The 24,078-nt window shown below is 41.2% G+C and overlaps 1 protein-coding gene across 1 annotated transcript in view; it reads left to right on the top strand.

Annotated features, from left to right (window-relative positions):
- PHLPP1 (PH domain and leucine rich repeat protein phosphatase 1) overlaps positions 1 to 24,078 on the top strand; it is a 214,337-nt gene that overhangs the window by 157,938 nt on the left and 32,321 nt on the right. The window contains exons 6-11 of the mRNA XM_040478481.1: positions 763 to 909; positions 1,735 to 1,965; positions 5,520 to 5,722; positions 7,528 to 7,588; positions 10,358 to 10,453; positions 13,801 to 13,956. Of these exons, the coding sequence (XP_040334415.1) occupies positions 763 to 909; positions 1,735 to 1,965; positions 5,520 to 5,722; positions 7,528 to 7,588; positions 10,358 to 10,453; positions 13,801 to 13,956 (894 nt within the window). The remainder of the gene's footprint in view (positions 1 to 762; positions 910 to 1,734; positions 1,966 to 5,519; positions 5,723 to 7,527; positions 7,589 to 10,357; positions 10,454 to 13,800; positions 13,957 to 24,078) is intronic.

Raw genomic sequence — 24,078 nt, 5'->3', positions numbered from 1 at the left:
GGGTGTGTGGTTAGCAGTATCCAGTGTTGGCCTGAGATTGAAGAATGGTAATTGGTCCTTAAATTGGGAACTATGGAACTAGGTTTCCCGAGAGAGTGTGTAGTTTCGATACATTAATTTTTTATTGCAGGTGTGTATTTGGGGAGAAGTGAAATGGAAAGGTTTTTTGCTTGTGTGGGATAACACAACTTAAGAAAGGCAAGACTGCAAGTCCCTTCCCTCTCTCCATCATCACTTACTGGTGTGTTAATGAAGCTGGCCCAGGAAGAGCTAGAAAACTTACTCCAGCAGAACTCACCTCTTCACGCATTCAGTGTCATTCTAGACTGACGAGTTTGTTTTTATTTTGGGTTTTGTTTTAATGTTTAGTTATTTTTCAGAGAGACAGAGCACAAGCAGGGGAGGGGCAGAGAGAGAGGGAGACAGAATCGGAAGCAGGCTGCAGGCTCCTAGCTGTCAGCACAGAGCCCGACATGGGGCTCGAACCCACCAACCGCGAGATCATGACCTGAGCCAAAGTCAGACACTTAACCACCTGAGCCACCCAGGCGCCCCAAATTAGTTTTTAAATATAATGTATATATTTTAGGTGGAACACTGGCCTTAGAGTCTGAAGAGGTACACTCAGCTCTGCTGTGCACTTGACCTCTGAGGGCATGTTTCCTCCTCCGTTGAATTGGATTAGATGACCTGTGCTAAAATTATGTGACGTTATGCATCTGTGACATTTGTCTTTTCTTTCCTTTTGTTTCGTTGTGATAGGTTCACCAAGTTGAAGAGTCTTAACCTTTCCAATAACCACTTAGGGGAATTCCCATTAGCTGTCTGCAGTATTCCAACCCTGACTGAGTTGAATGTGTCCTGCAACGCCCTTCGAGCAGTCCCAGCAGCCGTCCGAGTTATGCACAAGTGTGTACTTCTTTTTTCTTTTTTAATCTTTATTTTTGAGAGAGAGACAGAGGAAGAGCAGGGGAGGGGCAGAGAGAGAGGGAGACACAGAATCCGAAGCAGGCTCCAGCTCTGAGCTGTCAGCACAGAGCCTGTTGTGGGGCTTGAACTCATGAACCACGAGATCATGACCTGAGCTGAAGTCGGACGCTCAACTGACCGAGCCACCCAGGCGCCCCTACACAAGTGCGTCCTTTAAGCCCCACCACACTGTATCCCTCGGAAACCCCCGGGAAGCTGCATCGAGCTGCAGCACGTGAGATTAGCCAACCAGTTATGTTGGGCGTGTCAGTCTTGACCCCAAATCCAGAGAGCAGGGTGTTGGGCAGAGTTCATGTCTTAGCTTTTACACTCTTTAGAGTCGTAAAATATTAAAATATCCTTGTTTAGAACTGAAGAGCCCCACAGATGAGTGTGCCTACTCATGGGACAAGGGCTTACTTTCTCTTTTTCTGACTTCTGTTGAGTTCTAAGAATTTAAAATAACAACGAAAGATGGGTATTTGGGCTGATTCGCACTGCATGTAGCTCACGTTGTTCCTATTTGTGCCTGTCCAAGTTAGGGAGATTGGTCATATTTTGGTTTTCAATAAAAGATTAAGATACTTCTCTCTGATCTTTTCTGTCTGGTATATTACTGCCTCAGGCGCTGCCCTTATGCATTTTGCAAAAGATCTAGTTCATTTTCTTTTTCTAATAATATGATCTATACCTGTGGAACTGGTATGTTGATAATAAACATGTAAAATTTACACGTTCTCTTCCTTATTCTGTTTTCTTTAACAGCCTACAGACATTTTTGTTGGATGGAAACTTTCTCCAGGCCCTTCCTCCTGAGTTGGAGAATATGCACCAGCTCAGTTATCTTGGTCTTTCTTTTAATGAATTCACTGACATTCCAGAGGTTTTGGAGAAATTGACTGCTGTGGATAAACTTTGTATGTCTGGAAACTGTATGGAAACCCTGCGGCTACAGGCTTTAAGAAGAATGCCTCACATTAAACATGTGGATCTGAGGTAACTAATTTTAAGAAATCTATCCTATTTATAAGTAGTTGGCTTAGATCTGGGAGTGGGTCAGAGCTGTTGGGGTGAGATTCTCAAGCAAGCTGGTTGGTTGTTTGCAGTTTCTGGTGAATGAAGACCCTGTCATGGAGAGCAAAGTGGATGTTTTTTCTCTTTGTCCTCCTTTTCTGTGGCGAGAGAGAGCTAATACCATTGAGCATCTCCTTATTTTTTTTCCTTCCTTGATTTCCCTAATGTAATATAATGATTTCATTAAATTAATTTGTTTAACTTATTTATTTTAATTTCCCATTTTTCTGTCCAGGTGGCTCTGCCCTTAGTTTATTGTTCTTTACAAAAATATAAAACTCATAATCCCTCGTTAGGCCCAAGTTTGACTAGAACCTCCACTCTCACCCCTTGCAAGAGCAAGGAACCTGCATTTTGAATCCTGATCGTGCGCAACTCCAACCAAAACCCACCAGCACGGTCCTTGCCACGTTAAAGATTCAATCGTCCTTTAGTACGTGAGGATCAGTTTTCGTGTCTAATATACAAAGAACCGGTATACGAGGAGGGATCTGTTCTAAATTTCTCTTTCTTAAGGAAAAACAAAAGCCTGTCATGGGACTGAGCTCCTGTAAAGCAGCATATCAGGCTTAGAGGTCTCATACTAATTTGCCCAATTTCATGCTTTTTTCAGCCAAATTAATCCCCCCATTGTCCAGAGGTCGATGACCACATAGTCATCGTGATAGATCTTGGGCAAGATACTTAATCTCTCTGGGCAGCTGTGTTCTCATCTCTAAATTATAGTTAGTAACAGAAGCTAAATCGTAGCGTTTGGGAAGGAATTGAGTTAAATGCCTCCTGCTCCCAATGTCTTTTGTGTCGTTATCTTACCTGATTGAGGACGCCTTCCTCCTCATGGAACTCAGCTGTCATTCTTGGTGTCTAGAACAGAGCTCCTTCGCCACAGATAACCAAGCAGCACTGCTGTGCTTTATCCTTGTTAGCCAGTGTTAGCACTTGGTTGGTACTTTAATTGACGAACCCGACCTTGCGGCCTCTCGAATGCCCTGCTCTCCCGCGCTCTTCTCTTCAGTCCAGAGGCCATTCTGCCCTAACTCGTGCACTGCTTTCTTTGCCCACTTACATCTGTGAAATTCTGCCTCCCCTTGCCATTCGGATGAGGTGCTTCATCCTGGGTTGCATCTTTGCTGACCATTCTGTGTGTTTCATGTGTCGGTTATGGCGCTCGTCACATACTTATAGTCTTTGTATTTTAAAGCATATGATTTTCCTCGCTTAAGTACTAAATCTCTTGACAGACACCTTGTTTCATTCATCTCATAGTGACCCAAGCCATAGGTCACCATGCTAATCACCACCGTACCTTTCACTGTTTGCAAACTATGGGCACATACATTCATTTGACTTTCTCAGCTGCCTCGTAGGACAAGTAAGGTGCAATCCCCATTTTACAGATTAGAATTAGGCTTAACCAGAATTATAAAGTGACTTGTTCAAGGTCCTATGTAATGAGCAGCAAACAGGAACTAGAATATGATGCTGTTTCACACTACCTATCTACACAAAGTAAATCTCAGTGAATGTTTATGAAATAAATAAAATGGCTGTGTTAGCTGAGGGGATTATTGAAAGGAAATTTTAATCACATTTTGCCTCTTTGAAAGTTCATCCTAAATAATTATATTATTTTTTTTTTAAATTTTTTTTTTCAACGTTTATTCATTTTTGGGACAGAGAGAGACAGAGCATGAACGGGGGAGGGGCAGAGAGAGAGGGAGACACAGAATCGGAAACAGGCTCCAGGCTCTGAGCCATCAGCCCAGAGCCTCACGCGGGGCTCGAACACGCGGGGCTCGAACTCACGGAGCGCGAGATCGTGACCTGGCTGAAGTCGGACGCTTAACTGACTGCACCACCCAGGCGCCCCCTAAATATTTATATTATTGTGTGAGCCTGGAAACTTTTGATATTTGAATCCTGGTAAGACTTGGCAATTTTAACTGAACATTTCCCTCTCGTTATAGATTTTCTTTTGCCTCATTAAATAAACCCTTTAATTATTTTAGTGTTAATACATGAAATTACAGGAGGGAGCTCTTTCAAATGAAGATGATGATGCCACATTAAGAAAGTTACTTACAGTGTAAATTAGGAAGAACATGGGACCTTTTTTTTCAACTCCTACAGTCTGTTGTATCCAAAATGAGACTTTTTAAAAAATTCTGTGTACATAGTCTAGTAATCTCCTGAGCATTTGGAAATAGGCAAATTGCTGGGTTGAGGCCAGTTTTTAAATCTTACAACCTGGAATAAAAAAAGAAAAGCAAAAAACAAATCCTGTTGGGGACACTTAAAGAGGCCATATGCTATGCTTACAGATTGACAGATCCCAGCTCTTTGCTGTCTGTCACTCATCCTTGTGTTCCAGTGACTTTATGATATTGCTAGTAATAATTCCGTTTTCATCATTTTATTTTATGTTTTCAAAGGGCAGAAATTCACAGCCAGGAGGCTTTAGCTTTTTCCTAAGCTCCAGCCCTCCTGTTAATGCTGTTGTAGCCCATGTGCATTATTTCAGCACTTTGTTATGAGAAGTGCAGGGTTCTTGTTTGTTGGTTGGTAAAGGAGTTGGGGGTAGCCTAGCAGACTAGGAATTGAGATTTCCGTCTCTTTTTCTCCCTTTTGAAGTTAAGTGTGTCTTCATTCTACTGATTCCTAGTCCCCGTTACTACTTCCGTATCTTCTTGGGAGCATCTCATCTGTGGCCACCTCAGTCTGTCAGCTAGCTGGTTCTCCTGGCGGAGGTTCTGCCAGTTTTCCCCTGTGCCTTGCTCTGTCCTAGATTTGTCGTCCTTTGTTTTCTAATTTCTCAGCAAATCCTAGATGCCAAATGTCAGTATTTTCTGTGCTTTGCTCTTTCAAGCAATATTTTAATGATGGAGATAGTTTTGGTAATCAGTCCTCGGTCTAAGCCAGCCAGAAATCCAGATGTTTGCATTTTCATCTCTGGTGCATATGTGGCTCCCATTCATTTCCACACACACACACACACACACACACCCGCCCCTCCTGCCTTCTCCCTTAAATTCTGCTCACCTCCCTGCTCACGAATCCTTTCTCCTTCCTTAAACATTCACTCTAGTTGTAATGTGCCTAATGGGTTGGTCTGGGTTGTGTTTCTTGTGTTCTTTCAATCAAATTCTGTGGAAATAAATGATTAAGTGGATTTTTTTTTCCCTCTTGCAATGAATTAAGGTAAAATCAATGTGCGTGATTCTCTTCCAGCCTAAGTGGTCCAAAGTGTGTTTCAGAATATATTGCCAAGATTAAGACCTTCCTGGAGTTGTCGCTAAAAATAGCCAAAGAATCTAGCCAGTTAAGGAAGTCCAGATGCAGAGATGTAAGAAATGATGGAAGACTGTAACATAGTGAGGCGTGCATCCCTTCTCCTTAGCTCACCGTATCAGGGTGTGGCCATTTGTTTCTAGCATTGCGGTTAATTAGAGTCTCTGTTTGTGGCCTTTCTCTTCAAGACTGAACATAATTAGGAAGCTAATAGCAGACGAAGTGGACTTTCTCCAGCACGTCACTCAGCTTGATCTGCGCGACAATAAGCTTGGTGACCTCGATGCTATGATTTTCAACAACATTGAAGTTTTGCACTGTGAAAGGAATCAGCTGGTGACATTAAACATCTGTGGCTACTTCCTAAAAGCACTCTACGCCTCTTCTAACGGTATGTAACATACACCACATCAAAGTTTCTCTTTTGGTTCCAAGAATTTACTCAGCAACATCATTGCTTTGATGTGATGATGTCTCGCTTTGATTTTACTTTGCCCATTTACTAAAATAAGTGTCAAATTTTGCTGCGATAAAAATAATAAAAGCAGAATGCTGGCATGGTATTTAAAGGAATCAAAACAGGAGATTTTATAGTTTCGAATTTGTTTTTGTCATATTGTAGTACTTAGGTAACTTACTCCCACTTTTGATTTGGCTCCTCTGCTTAACGGGCCTTAATAAACTATTTCTTGGACTACCTTGTTAGGATAGTAAATCTGGAACTGTGATTTAATATTGGAGAGTAAAAATGAAAGGAAGGTCCATTCTGGACTCTATTCAGGGTCTCAGATTTCATGTTTCACTAACAAAGGAGCTAATCTTAAGAGAGACCTGAATTATATACCCACAGGGACACCACAAGTCAAGAGTCTTACTCATTTAATGAGGTCTCTTCTTCAGAATCTAGAAATCATGACATTTCTAAAAAAGAAAAGATCATATGGACATAAATTTGCTAACAGGAGGATTTTGATTCCCTGCAATCAGAAACCTGAGTGAAAACTAGTATTTAGTACTCCAAGTTGAACAGTGTTTATCAAGCACCTGTTCTATGCATCGTGCTGTGCAGGAGTCCTCAAGGATAGGGGATTTTATTTTCGAAATGAGTTAATTATTGTCATCTCACTGGAAAAACCGGCTAAACCTCAAATAGCGATAGGTCTCCATCACTGAATGGTTATAGGATTTGGATAGCCAGAAGGCACAAAGTGGGTGTGGAAGAGGAAGGAATCTGAATGTGGTCTGTTCGGCAGATGGGAGAAGACAGGGAATGCTGAACTCCTAGGTGCCTGCTAGAAAATGGTAAGAAGTAATTATGGGACGCATGGCTTTGAAGCTTGTGCAGTAAGCTGTAAGAACCCGTGGAGATTCTTAAGAGGAGGGACACATGATGGATGCCGTAAGACTGTTCCCATGAGAGTAGAGTACAGAGTGTATTTATGGGAGAAGAGTGGAGTCCTCACCACCCTGCCGATCCCCGTCAGTGGAGTGGTTTTCCTGGGAGCAAATGGGAACTTGCAGTCAAGACTACAGATGTTGATTTGAAACTCATCTGTTTAGAGGTGGTACCTGGGACTGTGGAAGTAAGGTAACTGGGAAAGAGAAGGGAGCTGGCACCAACAGCAGACTTACAAAGCGCTCACAGCTGGTGTCAGACAGGTGCTGAACTTGTGAACCACACAGTAAGTGTCTGGAGAAGCAGAAGGACATCTAGAAACTACTCTGGGAAACAAAGCCCTAGGTAGATGGTGGTATCACATTTCATACAGTTTGGAGGAAGGGTTTTCCGATTTGAGTAGAGGAAGTCATCGGTGACCCTTAAGAGCGCTGTTTCAGTAGAATGCAGAAGGTAGAAGCCAGATGCATTTGGTTTTCCGAAAGGAAATCTAAATGTTAAAAGTTAATCTTCTAGGTAAACATTCAGCATGCATAACAAGAGGAGAACCACAGTAAGTGGCTGGGGAAAAGGTAGGAAAATAGAACGAGTGGTTTATTTCATTCTCTGAATAAGATCTTGTGATTAAATTGGAAGTTCTCTGTACTTTCCTGTAGTTTCCAAGTTTAACAAATGGATGTATTGTACTTCCTAATGTAAACAATGGAGAATAAAGCGCAGTAATGATGTTCTGTATACAAAAAGAGTCTCTGTGTGACTTGAATGGTAATGTCTTTGTGGTTTTTTTTCCTGCCTCCTAGAACTTGTACAACTGGATGTTTACCCAGTTCCAAATTATCTGTCCTACATGGATGTTTCAAGGTAAGAAGCCAAGTCCTAGAGCACTCTAGAGGCTGCTTGAAAACTATTTAGATGATCCTGTCTGAGCTTATGCCTAAAAACTTTTTATATATTTTGACTGTAAGTATTACAAATTAAATTCAATAGTTTTACTAAATATCTGTCAGTTAAAATAATATTTGTGAAGTATACCTAAAAAATAGAAGAATCAAGGTATTAGGTCCCTATGGACCCAATTTGACCACCATGTTTGGGCCTGAAAGATTAGTGAGTTGAAGCTCTATGGCTGGAAGGTCTAGAAGTTCTTTAATTATATTAACCATATCTTCTGTCTTTCGCTGAAATTATGTTAATTTCATTTTTTAAAATATTGTGCTATGTTTCTTTGATTTTTTTTTTTCCTTCCCTCTGTTACTGTGTACCTACATCTTAGCAACTAAGCCTCCCAAGGTAGGATTTCCATACAGCCTGCTTACTTAGCTCATTTGCAAACGGCAGACCATCTCACCTTTTATACAAATTCACTACTGCAATGTGTCATGTTGACCCCAGTTCCCACAAATATTATAGTAGACTTTTTCCAGAAGGCATAAAACATGTATGTATACAAATTAGACTTTAATAATCTTAACACACTAAAATTGAAATTTACTTTTAACATAATTCCAAAGGAAATATCCAAAATTTTCTGAATAGAGGAGCCTGTGTGGCTCAGTCAGTTAAGTGTTCGACTTCAGCTCAGGTCATGATCTTGTGGTCTGTGAATTCAAGCCCCACATCAGGCTCTGTGCTGATAGCTCAGAGCCTAGAGCCTGCTTTGTATTCTGTCTCTCCTCTCTCTGCCCCTCCCCCACTCATCCTCCTTGCCTCCCTCCCTCCTTCTCTCTGTCTCTCTCTCAAAAATAAACATTAAAAAAAAAGAAAAAAGGGAAAAAGGAAAACTTTCTGAATAGCCACAGTACATGACCCGCTCACCAAGTGCTAATTCATTTTAGTGTATAAAATCCGATACAGCTGCCATGTAATTGCTCAGGTGCAGAATTTGCCTTTCGTCATGAAAATACACAAACCTAGTTAGTTTAATAAGGTTCTCAATCAGAATTATGTAAGAAAGTGTCAGATTTATTACAATTACAATTTTATCATAAATTTGTAATTATAAACTACTTTATGAGTAGTGCTATGTGCATTTTTTCTACTAAATTCATGTCGGGTTTGTTTAATAAAACTTTTAGTCAGATTATTGCATGATTAAATTGTTATTTTTTCCTACCAATCTTGACTGCTGCATTAACTTTTAAATGAGAATGGTACTAGAGTGGGGTTTGCATGCATGAGTGTATATAAATATCTTGAACAGATGTATTGTAAGAGAGTCGGAGTAAATCTATTTACCCTTTGTTTGCAGGACGTAATTAGCAAATGGTTCCCATTAAAACCCCTGAGTGAGACTGAATTGGAAACCCTGTCTTGCTTTTCCCTGAATTCTGTCCCTTAAATGCTGTTCGTCTTGTTTATAACTCTTATGTCCAGACCTTCACTATAACACACTCTGCCTCATTCACCTCCCCAACTATCGGACTTGCTCTTGGAGAACCTGATTCCCCTGACGTAACTCTGAGTCTTTCACTTCCTCCTCTTCTGTATTCATGTCAGGTACGGGAACTGAGCTGTCCCCCCTCATGGTGTTTACTAGGTCCTCCAGAGCAAAGTCCCTGGTTATGTTTGTCACTTCTGTGAGTCTTATTGCTGTATAATGAGGTTCTTTACAGCGAGAGGGACTTTCACTCTCCTGTCCTGGGAAGATGTTGTAGGGGTTAACTATAGTAAAATAAACAAATTGTGTCTTCTGGCCTTCAAACACTGAGCAGAAAACAATGCCACCTTTTCTGTATTTTAGTTGAAAAGGTAGTATTCTTGAAAAATTAAAGAGCATTATTTTTAAGTCACACACAAGGCCACCACCTTTAATAATCCCAACTGTTTTCACTTTTGCTCTAATACAGTCCCATCCCAAGCATCATCTTTTCATGGAATTGTTCACCTGCTCATAATGTACATAGCACTTTACATTCTTTGTGTCCGGTCGCTTCACATATTTAAAAAAGAAGAGAAAAGGCTACTAATAATCCATGACTAGGGAGGTACTCATGGTAGTAGATTTGTCTAAGAGGTAGTCGGTTCATTTAACAAGAAAGCCAGCATTAGTTTAGTTCACTCGTTACTGGTAATTATGATTGCCATGTAATGCCTCAGTTAATATTTTCAAATGCAAATTCTGACTCTTAAGAGCCTTTTCTCTGCTGTCATTTCTTTCCTTTTATCTGATCCCATGATACCTATGAGAGTAGAGAAGCATTTAAAAAATGGGAAGTGTAAAAAAAGTAAATTGGAAAATAAGACTATTTTATGCCATTTGACTTAATTTAAAGAATGTGTATGTTTACTTGTTCATTTGTTTTTTCCAATAGAAGACATCTTCTTGCTAAACTTGCATGGGCTTATAAACTTTTTAGGATAGCAATCCCGAAACACATACCCCCCCCTTTTTTTTTTGAAGACTTTAGAAATGCTGTAGCTGTGTCCTTTTCTACTTTTTCTTTTTTTCCTATTCCTTGTCACACTTCATCTTGTGAATATAAAGTGAATAGACATATCCTTTTGGTTAATACTCACTATACTTTGGCATTTCATTTAAAGTTTTATTCTACATAATTATTTACAGTTTCAAACCATATTTTAGGCCAAATTCCAATCAACAACAACAAAATTGTATATTCTTATATTTAGGAACTGCTTAGAAAACGTGCCTGAGTGGGTATGCGAAAGCCGAAAGCTGGAAGTTTTGGATATTAGTCATAATCAAATATGCGAACTTCCTGCACGGTGAGTATTACAGATCAAGTGAGAGGGTCTCAAATTAGATCAGCAGTTTTTAAGTAATTTAGCTTATTATTGTGAACTCCTACAAGAATTTGTTTTAAAGCTTTATTTTTAATATCTTTTATCTCCTGTGGTGTCTTTGAATTACAAACTTTCTTCATGCAGTGGATGATAGAGTGAGACTTCGTCAACCCGGCTTTCCAGAGCCATGCAGGGCTGTGCTTAGGGATGTTTTTAAATAAGCTGTGTTTGAAAACTCAGCCAACAATACGATTGCTTCACCTCTGTAATCTCAGTTCTTTCAGAATCTTCCACTTCTGTCTGTTGACTTAACATGCCTGCCTTCCCCACAAATAATTTTTGGTTTTCCTCAAACATAACCTTGGAAAAAAAGATTATTAGATCATTAAACCTAGAAAGAGCAAACTAGATTCTCTTTTTCTTGGTATGAAAGAAAGGTCCAAGGACTTTTCTTTCCTTCTCTTTTCTCTTAATGTAAATTTCGTAAATTTTCATTTTAATGGCAAGATTTGTAAAACAGCCATGTAATGATGTCTAAGGCCATTGATACAGATACCTTCAGGTGAACTAATTCTAGTACAAAATAGTATTGACTATTAGTGACTAGCCACGGATTAATAACAAAAGGTAGGCTATTCCAGTGTTATCCTATAGAATTTTCTGTGATGATGAAAATGCTATTTATCTTTTATATGAGTGTATATCTCTTCTGTCCAGTATGGTATGCACTAGTCACATGTGACCATTGAGATTTAGAATGTTCCTCGTCCTTGCATATAAAATATACACCAGATGCAAAATATCTCAATACTGTATATCAGTTACATGTTAAAATAATTAGTTTAGAGATATTGGGACAAATAAAATGTAAGACTGAATTTGTTTCTTTTCACCTTTTTTACTGTCACTACTAGAACATTTTAAATGACATTTGTGGCTTGCATTAGATTTCTGTTGGTTAATGCTGTTAGAATATAGATCTCATAAAAGAGATCTGGGTTACATTTCAATCCCTGGAAAGCTCAGTTAATTTTACTTTGTTCCTTGGCCATATGTTATACCTGGAATTTCAGTTCTATTTGAAAATGCTTTCTGCTTTAGAGTTTTGTGTTGACTGAGCATGTAGGTGACCCTGTGTAGCCCATCTCCATTATCAAGATGATTTTGATGGAGTGCCCTGTGGACAGCAGTGTGCATATGTGTGAGAGACAGACCCTTTCAGAAGACAAACAGCAAAAATCGTAATAGGCTATTACTAATGGGGGAAAATTTTGTTGGAAAAATGTTGCAATGTTACCTTTCTTCTGTTTTCTCTGTTCTCTTCCCCACTTCGACCCGCCCAATCTAACAGATAGCACATTGGCATTTAAGGTCTCTGTTTCACGGTAGGCTCCAAAAAAACATTCTGTACACAAACCCAACAATTAAACAAACAAGATAACTGATATTGTATCCAGTTTTCTCCAAAGTTAATTCATCCTTGATTGGATCTGCATTAGTCATGTTTTTGGGGGATCTAAATGGATGTTTATTCAAAATAAATTCTAAATGCCCTATTGTCAAGGAATTAAACAGCCTGTGTGTGTGTGTGTGTGTGTGTGTGTGTGTGTGTGTGTGTATGTAGTGTGTGTAATATGTGGGACAAAAAGAATACGTATTGTTTTCCTATTTGTGGTGTTTACTGGCACACTTTCTATCAGCCCTATCATTGATCTAATATTCAGGCAAGACAGCAATTCATTCGAAGTTGCTTTGATATTCAAGCTTTGTTTATCTAAGCCATGTATGTGAAGAACTTCACCAGACAAATTAATATTTAAAAAGTGGAAATGTATTAAAAGGAAAACAATGCTTAGATAGTATCCAAAAGAATTTAGCTAAGTCCAGTAATTAGCAGTTGAGACTCATACTGTAGTTATAAAATCTCCTTTATTTGGAAAAATCAAAATAAAGATTTTCTCACCGGTCCTTCAGATATTCATTTGTTTAAGGGTAAAGTAAGTGTGTGTGTGTGTGTGTGTGTGTGTGTGTGTGGTAATAAATTATACATTCTACCCTCTAAGAATCCTGAATTGTACCCCAGGCCCAGTGAGACAGTAAAAATGGTGAACCAAGTCCTGAATTACTGGTGTCAGGTGAATGACAGAGACTGCCCCCTGTAGTAGCTGTGACTGAATGGCAGTCCTGGATAACCTGTCTTGTTACACTGGTAGCTAAATCTTCAAAGTCGGGCAGGCCACACACCTTTCGTGGCGGCCTCTGCTGTCACAGCGTTGAGACAGGTTGGTTGCATCTTTGTGAGCGAAGGATCTAGCTTGATTCTAAGTGAATAAAGTTATACCGTAATGTGGAGTGATTGTAACAGCTCTGGCCGTCCGTGAGTGAGGTCAGAGTGCTAGAAGACAGGAGGTGGGGTGAGGCAGCCTCACTCTTTGACAGCAGTGTAAATGAATTCTCACTCCAGATGATCCTGGATGCAAATGATAACTTCTCTTTCCCACAGCCCCCACACTTCTGTGTTTGACCCTGGGGCCCGTTTTGTTCTCTACCACTGTTGGAGAAGTCTGAATTGGTCATGAAACGGATTTGTACTTGATTAAAAAGTATTCAACATTTGTTTCCGTTTTTGATAACCCATGGAAGAAACACAGCCAAGGTTCCAAACAGCTCTCTGAGTCTCGAGAGAAAATAGTGGATTAAGTGTGTTTTCTTCTCTTTAGGAGAGGGTCTCTGTTCGGCCTAGGATTAAACCAAAGAGAAGGGAGTGAGGAAACGGAGAAATAATTGTGATTGTGAAATGCAGATGAGGAAAAATGTAACATTTTATCTGTTGGCATTTGTAAAAGTTTAATTGGATAGAAGAATCCTCATTTAATGTGGATCCTATGGTTAAAAATTGATCGACTGTATTTATTCAGAATCTGTTGTGGGTAAAACACCCGTGTGTTCCAGGGCAATACGAGAAACAAGGCCTACCGTGGGAAGCCTACAACCTTTTAAAGCTCGCCCAGTGAGTCTAACAAGGGTAGACTGTTCTCTTCGGTATCTCCTATGAAACTTGTTTTTTCGCTTTCACTAAGTAGAGCTGCTTTGTTAAATATTCCTGCTCATAGGTTTTCTTATTTACTTATTTATTCATGCAGTATGGAAAACACTGAAATGTAAGAGCTCCAAGTTTGAACTTATGGTAATGTGAATTTGCAGTTGCTCTGGATGAATTTGTTTCTTCGGAGAGCTTGTTTTAAGTATTCGACTCCTGTTCATTTTTTATTCTTTGTCCCGAATTAGCTCTCAGTAAGTTTCCTTCTGTCTTGTCCCCTTTTGCGCAGCTTATTTTGTAACGGCGCTCTCCGGAAGCTACTGGCGGGACACAATGAGCTGACGAGGCTCCCTGAGAGGCTGGAAAGGACCTCGGTGGAGGTCTTGGATGTACAGCACAACCAGCTCCTGGAGCTGCCGCCGAACCTTCTGATGAAGGCCGACAGGTAACGCAGCTGGTGTGTTTCGGTTGCTGATCTGAGTCGCCGAGCGAGCGTCCCCTCGCCAGCAGACCCGTCTTACGTGGCAGGACACCGTTTGTGTGGGTTTTCTGCTCATCTGCCTGAGATTTACAAAGAGCACGGTTTTGCCAGCCACGTCTCTGTTGGGTAGCGTGTGGAGTCGGGGCAAGAACCTGGACTCGAGAACCTGTAGGTTCTTCATTAATTTGACTGCTTTCCGGAGAGAAGAGCCTGGAGTCGTTCACAAGCACGTGTCGTGGGGGTGTAGCCGTAACACCGTAACACGAGGATAAGTCTGCCGCTGCTCTGACTTGTGCAGCTGCCGCAGTCTTAGCCACATTCTCTCAGGGCTCTCTGGTCTTGCTTTCATGTACTTGTGACTCTGGGCAACGGCCATCGTTTTCCTAGGGTTTGCTCATTTCTCGTTGTTTTCTAACCAGTTGTTCTTACCTTTACCACGGTTTTCCCCTTGCATTTAAATTATTTCCTTTTGAACAGACTTTTTCCAGGTAGCTTGTTGTGTTACACTAAGTAGTTAAAGAAATTGTTTTGATGTGAGGAGGGGGTTAAACATTAAGTAAGAGTGGCCACATGCAGCACTTTCCTTAAAGAAAGCTTTAAGTCAACTGAGTGGTAACTTACTTGGGAACATCTTGTTTGCTTCAGAGTCCTTGTGTACCGTCCTAAAAAGCTCCTAGCCTGATGGCCTGCATCATTGTGACCGCTGCTAATGTTTATTTTTAGTGAGTGACTGTGACCTTAGAGATGACATAAAGGATTGAACTTCTAGTATACCTCATGAGAAAAACAAAAAAGTTAATTTTGTGGTGCTTTTAAAAAAGAAAATAATGATGGGTCTTTCAGCCTTAAAATAAAAACTTGAGATGTGTTTCAACCTGTGAGATTTTTCATGGGCAAAAAGAACTCTGGTTCTCCGAAAGTGAATTAGATACCTGACCATGTGTACCAACTCCCTGTGCTTATTCTTGTCATAATACTCACCACACACTGTATTATAATTTCTTGTTTACTTGCCTGTCCCCACTCTTAGATCACGAACGCTGTGTCCAATGACTGTGTCTTAATTACAGTGTTAGCCTCAGCATCTTGCAGTGTGTCGGGAATAAAACAGGGTGCTGAACAAATACTTATTTAATGAACAAAAGAAAATTTAAGGAATTTTAAATACTACCTTCACCTGTGGATTTTCATTTTTCTTCTATGTCCTTTATTTTTTTTTAATTTTTTTTCAACATTTATTTATTTTTGGGACAGAGAGAGACAGAGCATGAACGGGGGAGGGGCAGAGAGAGAGGGAGACACAGAATCGGAAACAGGCTCCAGGCTCTGAGCCATCAGCCCACAGCCTGACGTGGGGCTCGAACTCACGGACCGTGAGATCGTGACCTGGCTGAAGTCGGATGCTCAACCGACTGCGCCACCCAGGCGCCCCTCTTCTATGTCCTTTAAAAAAAAACCTTTTTTTTTTAATGTTTACTTTTTTGAACAACAGGGAGAGAGAGAGTGAGTGGGGGAGGGGAGATCACAGAATCGGAAGCAGGCTCTAGGCTCTGAGCCATCAGCACAGAGCCTGATGCAGGGCTCAAACTCATGAACCGTGAGATTATAACCTGAGCCGAAGTCAGATGCTTAACCAACTGAGCCACCCTGGCGCCCCTAAAAAAAACCCTTCTTAATCAAGAGATAGCTTATAGTGAAAAAAAAAAGTACAACCCTTCAGCACACTGCTCAGTGAATTTTCATATTTGTATATGCCCCTGTAATCATCGCCCAGATCAGGATAGAGAACATTTCTAGTTCTCCTTTCCTTTTCCTTTTGTTCATTTATCCTCATTTTAAAAAACATTTTTTTTGTACCTAATATAAGTTATAATGAATTCCTACTGGAATATAGAGAAATAATGGAATTGTGAGAAAATGGGATTGTTAAATTGTAATTGACCAGTGCTCTATCATTCCCCTGACAAAAGAGCAATGTTTCAAGATCATTTAAAGAATTATTCTTACTTTTGCGTTCATATCAAAGTACAGCTAACCCTTGAACAACAGGGGGCGCCACCCCCCCCACCCCCCCCACCCCCACCCCGGCACAGTCAAAAATCTGTGTGTGGGGGATGCCTGGTGGCTCAGCCAGTTGAGCATCTGACTTCGGTTCAGGTCATGATCTCGTGGTTCGTGAGTTCGAGCCTCTCATCGGGCTCTGTGCTAACAGCTTGGAGCCTGGAGTCTGCTTCAGATTCTGTTTCTCCCTCTCTCTCTCTGCCCTTCCCCCACTTGCACTCTCTTTCAAAAATAAACATTAAAAAAATGTTTTTTTAATCTGTGTGTAACGTTTGACCACCTAAAAACTTAACTGCTAAAAACCTGTTGACCAGGAGCCCGACCGATAATGTAAATAATCAGTTAGCAAACATTTTGTATGTTATGTATGTATTATATACTGTATTCTTATGATAAAGTAAGCTGGAGAAAAGAGGTATTAAGAAAATCATAAGAAAGAAAATACATGTATAGTACTGTATTACATTTTTTTTTTAATTTTTTTTAATGTTTATTTTTGAGACAGAGAGCATGAATGGGGGAGGGTCAGAGAGAGGAAGACACAGAATCTGAAACGGGCTCCAGGCTCTGAGCTGTCAGCACAGAGCCGGACGCGGGGCTTGAACTCATGGACCGCGAGATCATGACCTGAGCCGAAGTCGGCCGCTCAACCGACTGAGCCACCCAGGCGCCCCTGTATTACATTTTTAAAAATCCATGTATAAGTGGATCCATGCAGTTCAAACCTGTGCTGTTCAGGGGTCAACTTTGCAATGCACAGCCTTTGGGCAACTGTAGACACATGGTTTTTGTTGTCATGAATACGGTGGGATTTGATCTCTTTCCCTGTGGAGAATTCTAAGTTATGTTATAACCTTGTGTCCTCTTTCATAAGGCTAACTAGGCAAAACTTGGGTGCGGTTTTATAATGAGAATCTACTTGTTCTCCTGGGCGTCTATACGGAATCTACAGAAACAGATAGATGGATTCAGATTTAGGAGTCTTTGAGTGAGATAAAATCATTTCTGGATCTGGCCAAGTCTGATAAGTTCATGGCTAATAGAGTAGGTAAATAGTGCTGGAACTCTCCAACAAATAATAGTGAGTCTTTATTCATTTTTGAGGATTTGATTTTAAAAGGACAGTTCTGGATATTTTTAATTCCCTAGAAGCAATCAGTGAGCAGTCCTTCAGTCTCCTTGGTGCTGGGGCAGACCTGCAAACATGTCCCTGAGCGGGAGCTCCCAAGTGTAGTCAAGGAGACTATGTTTTTGTGTTCAGAAAAGGATTTGAGTGGGACATCTGTAATGTAGATTCTTCCATCAGTGATTCTGCTTACTGGTGACTTTGTGATCCTGTGCGACTCGCTCTGAATCTAGGTTTCTGCACGTTGCATATTCTGGACAGTTCCCAAACAGAATCTGTAGTTTGGAAGAGGAAGGAGTGTGTGAACTGGAATATTTCTAGTAAAGCAACATGGAAAATTAGGAGCCACTGAAAGAGGACATTGCTGTCATGGAGAGTGTAGGCTGAGCTAACAGTGTAAGCTAAAGGCATTTAGGCAGAAATTCCCGTAGACGGAATAGATGGGTCTATCCAGAGCCAGCTGCATTTTGGAAAATAGGAGCTGCTGTCAGGGGATTAACCAGCCTCTGTGCATCCTGGGAGGAGGGCAGGCCACGTGAAATGTATTTCTGGCACAGGAACGTCCTGGAGTAAAAGGCCGGGAGAATTACTAGGAGCAAGCATCCTCCTTTATTTTATGAGAGAAAAGCAAATGACCAAAAAAGGCTGAAATGAATTTTTTCAAGAAGACATATTTTAGTGCCTTTGTTTTCCAACCACCATAATAGCCACCTCTCCAGCATAGTGTGTTATTAGTCATGACTCTGAGTCAGAAAGAAAAGTTAAGAGTTTTGGTCCTCACAGGCAGATTGGCTTATGAAAGGGACAGTGTGAAGCTGCTGGCTGCTGTTTTTGAACAGTGTTCTTGTGTTACTTGTTGGAAGACAAGAAACACAACATTTTATAATGATTCTCGCTGAACTATTTGCCACTTCTTAAAGAGTTAATACTTCTTCCCCTTTCCAATGTCTAAATAATGGAGGTTTTGTCTGTCTAAAAATTTTTTTAATTGACTGGGGCATAATCTACATGCAGGAAAATGTGGAGATACTGTATATTTGGTTTGATGAGTTTGGGGGGAAGGAATAAACCAGAACTGACCGTTGCAGGAGGTCAGCCCAGAAAACACGAAATTCAAAATACGAAAGTGGGTTTTTGAGAAAAGAATCTCTGTGACTGGCTTCTTGCAGGTGACTTCAGTTGTGCTTGGTTCTAGTTTGCACGGTCCAGGCCAACATCCTGCGGTCCTGGTACCTGCTCGGTGCCACGGGGCATTGAAAGTGCCTGACGTCGGTGTTGCCCTCAAGGGGCTAACAGTCAAGTGCAGACTCTAAAACCATGGCACGATAAGCCATAATGAAAGGCGGGTTTTAGAGGGTAAAAGGGAGGGAACTGATACGGGTAGTTTCAATGGAAGCTCCTGGAGTGGAAGAACAAACAGCCTGTGGCTGCCGTGCGATGCAGAGCTGTTTGGTAGCGATGAGACTTTGCTCCGATCCTTCTCTTCAGTTTGCTCCATGATACAAATCTTACAAGTATGAGATGCTCCTTGTGTCTTTCTTCGTTTTGTGATAATAAATTACTGTTGCCAGCTCTGTGTTTGGTTATATAACTGAGGAGAGGGCCTGGATACAGGTCATTGTTAGTTATAAGTGGTTTCGCTAGTGCTCTACGTAGAGCCTGTGCCTGGAAGCTGTAAGAGAACTGTCAGAGAAGCCTGCGTCACTGGACACAGAGCCAAAGACTGAACTTTGACTCTCTTTCTTGTGAGTTTTTCTTTAGCTCTGAATCTTGTCTGCTAAAACCAATGTCATGGTTTTAATTACATGATATTGTCTGTTGAGTGTTACAGCTTTAGAGTGGTTGTATATTCATCTTCTTCACCTGGTGGCGGGAGGGTGTCTGGTAACCAAATGAGAGAAGGGAATGTGCTTTAAATTAGGTGACTTTTTTTTAATGTTTATTTATTTTTGAGAGAGAGAGAGAGAGAGAGAGAGAGAGAGAGAGAGCTGGGGAGGGGCAGAGAGAGTGGGAGACACAGAATCGGAAACCAGCTCCCGGCACTGAGCGGTCAGCACAGAGTCTGATGTGGGACTGGAACTCACGAACTGTGAGATCATGACTTGAAGTTGGCTGCTTAGCCAACTGAGCCACCCAGGCGCCCCTAAATTAGGTGACTTTTAGTAATATCTCTCTCTTCCTCTGAAAACTGTAGAGCAATTTTATTAAAGTTCTTATAGCTTGAACCGGCAATGTTAGCTTATGAGTTTACTCTCTGTATGCCTCTTTGAGTTTTGTTTATTTTGACTTGCTTTTCACTGGCAGCTGTGTCGAAAACTGTAGACAGATGTGAGATGCTATGGACCTTGTGTTGCTGAGAAGCTGTGACTTTGTGTCTTATGGTGAGGGCGGGATTTTGTTCTGTGGGGTGAACTGGCAGTATTCTAATCCAGATCTCACTGGCCAAGATCTCCCAGCTTACCTCTTTTTGCTTAGAGTTGGAGATCCCCTCGATGGAAGCCCCCAGGAGAGTTTCAGATAATCAGTTTTTCATCAACAACTGGGCAGGGTGGGGTAGACAGTCCCCCTGGGTCACTGGAACGAGTGGAGGAGGGACCACCACCCTTCTGTTCCTGAAATCTTGGTGATGGCCACCTCCCCGTCCATCTCACACCTGAATAATCTTTTGATCACAGGAGAGCTGCTCCTGAATTCAGCTGGTCTAGTTAACAAAGTCACAGCTGACCCTTTAAAGGACAGTTGTAGATTCCTGCTGTGGTGGACATTAGGATCTGTTTTTATCCGTGGTTGGAGCAGTACAAGGTATTTTCAGGGGGGCAGTGGGGAGAGTGTATGTGCGGATGAAGTACATGGTAATTATTAAATACCCTGAGAGTATTAGTCACATTACAGACCATAAGTTTTAGTGACTCAGAACATGTGTAAATATCAACGGGACTAAACGGGAACAGAGAATTTGGAGAGCGTGATCAATTGACCATGACAACTGGTGCCTTTTGGCAAAGACAGATATTTCTGGCATTTTTGAGAGCTAAGTTGCCTACACTATTTTGTTTAAGTGAAGGGAGCTAACTGGTGAAGTACTGGTGTTTTGAGAATAAAATTAAAGTGTTTCTCAAAGTGTATCTTCAGAATGCCCTGGGTAACTTACTAAACATGCAGATTCCTGGCCCTTACCTCAGTTCTGCTGTCTCAGTGTGGCTGATCATCAGAATCCTTAATTCCACAGATTTTTGAAGCCTTAACCTGACTGACCTAATCAGTGTATCTGGGCATTGAATTCGAGAATCGTGTACCTTCCGATAGGAGGGTGCAACATCACTACTCTGTGTTTTTGCCAAAAACGTACCACCGTGTTGTAATGATAAAATATCAAACAAATGTAAATTGAGAGACCTTCTACAAAATAATTGTCTAGTACTTTCCAAAAATGTTAAAGTTGTTGAAGACAAATAAAACTGACTACAGGAGGCTAAGGAAGCACGATGACGAAATGCAAGGTGGGATCCCGGATTGGGTCCTGGACCAGGTGGAGGACGTCAGTGGGATAATGGACGAAGGTGGGCGAAGGTCTGTAGATGAACCGGTAGCATTGCATCACTGTTAATTATAATTGTACTTATTTTTAAAACTAATTCTTTTCGTGTTCTTGTCCAACAGTTCTTTCATCTGTATACCTTTTGTTCCTTTACCTCGTAGCCTCGTGGCCTTTAGCGCCCAAGCCAGGCAGCTTTCCCTACCTTTTGAAACAATAGTTCTGTTAGACTGCATGCGCTTTTTCTCCACTTGGAATCAGCACTGTTAGGTGGTATCGCCAGACAATAATTGTGGTTTGTTTTTCGAATTGAAGAGTGGAGTATGGCATTAATTTAGTGGGCTCCTCCCAGCACTTTAAGAAATTAAGTAGGATGGAAAATGTCACTGCAGGATAAAGTGAGACTAAGTAGTGATTGTTTCATGAAACTTTTAATTACACGTGTGTGTGCTGCATCTGTGTTGGGTGGTCACGTAAAATGTCCTTTGTACTCTCGGTTACTATCATGAAAGTTTGGAAGCCCTGTACGAGCTACCAACCTTATGAAGATGATGAAGTTGGTAAAAGTGTTATGTTGTGCAGACAGATGATAAGGAATTTAGAGGGTTACGCACTTCCTGGGACATTTGGGGGCCAGAAATCAAGTCTTTGTCTAAAAGTAGGAAAGTTGCTGGGCTCAGACTCAACCTTTTGGATTTTTAATAGAGTACAAGTCCCGGGCCGGATCTCCAAAAAAACATTGTTAAAGTGCAGGCAGCCTGGTGCACCTACAAATAGGGGAATCGGTTTCACCACCAAATCCCGTGCTTGGCTTCAGTGGCAGAACTTGGCTGTAAAATGTAAGGGTGTGCTGGAAATTACTGAAAAACAAACAAAAACAAAACAATATAGAACCTAGATGAGCCAGAGCAGATGGACAGAACGTGTCAGGAACAGAGCGACTGCTCAAGAAGCAGGAAGTGGATTTGTCTCTCCCTGCTGTTGTGGGCAGCCTTCCAGATGCTTTAGGGCAGAAGCCGTACATGACTTTTTTCTGCACAACTTCTGTACTTTCTGCTAAGAATGGTTTTTGAATCTGAGTTATCTTGAAGTGCTGTGTGCATTTGGTCGCTACACTGCCCGCAGGTGTCCTGCTCGACCTCCAGCATTTTTCACGAGGAGGGCCTATGAAAATGTCCTCAGCAAATGTGTTATTAGTACTGTTTTTTAACATTTGAATTTTGGAGAGACGTGTCAGGGAATTGCGGACTCTGAAGATTAATGAGGTCTGGGTTTTATTTCTGGCTCTGCCATTAATTACTTTTTAACAATTGCCAAGTAATTTGACTTTTCTCAGCTTGAGTTTCTGTCTTCTGTGAAATATGAGAGCCATCTCTGGGCTGATGGGAGCATCAAATGAAACAGAAAACAGGAAAGAGCTGTGGCCTCAGCATAGCACCTTACAAATGAATGGAAAGCAGTCCTATGTTACTGCCTTTTCTCTCTTTAGCAGAAGAGGGTTGCCTGGTGAAGAGGATCATAGGGACGAAACTTTTCTCAGCACGCGAGACCGTGTTTTCTACAGTTATCACAAAATCTATAAGGGAAGGAGCTTGAGGTTATCACATCATCTTGACTTGAGGCGAAACTCAGTGCTTTAGGAATTTTTGTAAAACGATGGGTATTGAATTGAGTTTTCCCAAGTCCATTTAATCAAAAACTTTTTAGCCCGATTGTCTGCTCTCTGGCCGTTAGCTAACAAGGTGATTCAACCAGGCCCTTTCAGTTCAAATCAAATCCTTTGGAACCAACCCATGTAGTTTTAACTTAGTTTCATTTCCTGGAGGGGTAGGATGTAAGGGGTTTTTTCCCCCTTACTTTCCCATAAAAGAGTATTTGGCTCCTTCACTGCAGCAAATTTCAACAAGATGAGAGGACGGATCTTTTTGGAAATCACGGTCTCCTCCTCATTCACATGGTGGGAGGGGTTTCAAAGCCCCTCTGACAGCTTTCTAGGTGAGCATTCACTAGTCTGTCTTTTTTCCTTTCCCAACCGTGTTCCCTCTTTTTTCTGGCCTGAAGACAGGTGAACCTTCATGAATTCTCTCTTCCCTTGTGTCCATAACTGATATATTCCCTAGAGAGTTATATTTTAATGAGATTGTCATATAATTTACCCCCCCCCAACCCCAGTCCATGATATTTTAGGGCAATGCATTTTTATTTTTTCTACTTTTATCCTGAAGAAATTCTTAACAGGGTATTTAAGTCAGGTGATATAAATGGGACCCAACGAAACAGACTCGTAAAAATACTTTAAAGAACTATGGTGCTGAAATTGGTTTCCTTCCTAGTTCAAAACTAGTTTCAGAAACTGCATGAATGGCCTTTATTTTCTTCCGTGTGGCACACACGACTATAATTTCCCATGACTATTTATGGTCTGTACAGCCCTTTCTAGCTTCCCTTTTTTTTTTTTTTAATGTCAACTGAATACGTGTTTCTTTAATGGAAAATGTTCTATTTTGGGGATACTGCTTTTCCTTAGACAAGTAGTGGAGTTGGCCAGTGTGTATAAGTATGTGTGGGGGGGTTGCAAGATTGGGGAGTATTAGTGGATTGACAGCTTGGCATGACAGTCCTGGGGATGACTCCTGAATACAAAGCCTTCTTTTTATCCAGGATTAAAAACTGCCATACCTCATATTGCATATTCTTTTTTTTTAAGGAAGATTTTCTTTTTTTTTTTCTTAACATATGGCAGAATAGTCCTGAATTGGATGCCGAAAGTTTCAAACCTAGGTGGTTTTGAAACAAGAGAAAGGTGGTTCATTAACAGGCTTTTCCAGGTGGGGAGGCAAGGCAGCTTTGACCTTGGTAACCACAGGGGAGAGTCCGACGGGCTGAACACTCTCCATGTTGCGGGGGCTACAGCTTGAGAGTGGATGGAGCACATGCCGCAGTCGCGAACACGTGTCTGCAAAACGCGGTTTGGGCATCACACTCACCGTGTGATTTAGTTGTATTGTGACCTCATGTCTGATTGTCCTGTTACCCTAAGGGCTCTTTTATTTAAAAATAGGCAATTGTTTTTCTCTTCCTGAAGACAGAATATTAACTTTCCCATGCCACCTTCCCTTCCACTCCCTACCAGCTGTAGAATGAATCCCCTCCTCTCACCTTGGTGCTTCCGTAAACATTGATTTTTACCTTTTTGTGTCTAGCACGTATAGATAGTGTGTTCATCACAGAGCGTGGGGTCACGTATCTATATGCAGGCGAGGAAAGCCAGGGTTTATTTTTAAATGCCTGTTTCTAAACCCAGTTTAGAACACGCCAGGTATCAGTCAGAAAAATTCCAGATGTGTTGAGGATTCTGGACCAG

The sequence above is a fragment of the Herpailurus yagouaroundi genome, unplaced genomic scaffold (genome assembly GCF_014898765.1).
Source record: "Herpailurus yagouaroundi ecotype Mexico unplaced genomic scaffold, PumYag 142, whole genome shotgun sequence".
NCBI classification, from domain to species: Eukaryota; Metazoa; Chordata; class Mammalia; order Carnivora; family Felidae; genus Herpailurus; species Herpailurus yagouaroundi.
This window is presented reverse-complemented; position numbering and strand designations above follow the sequence as displayed.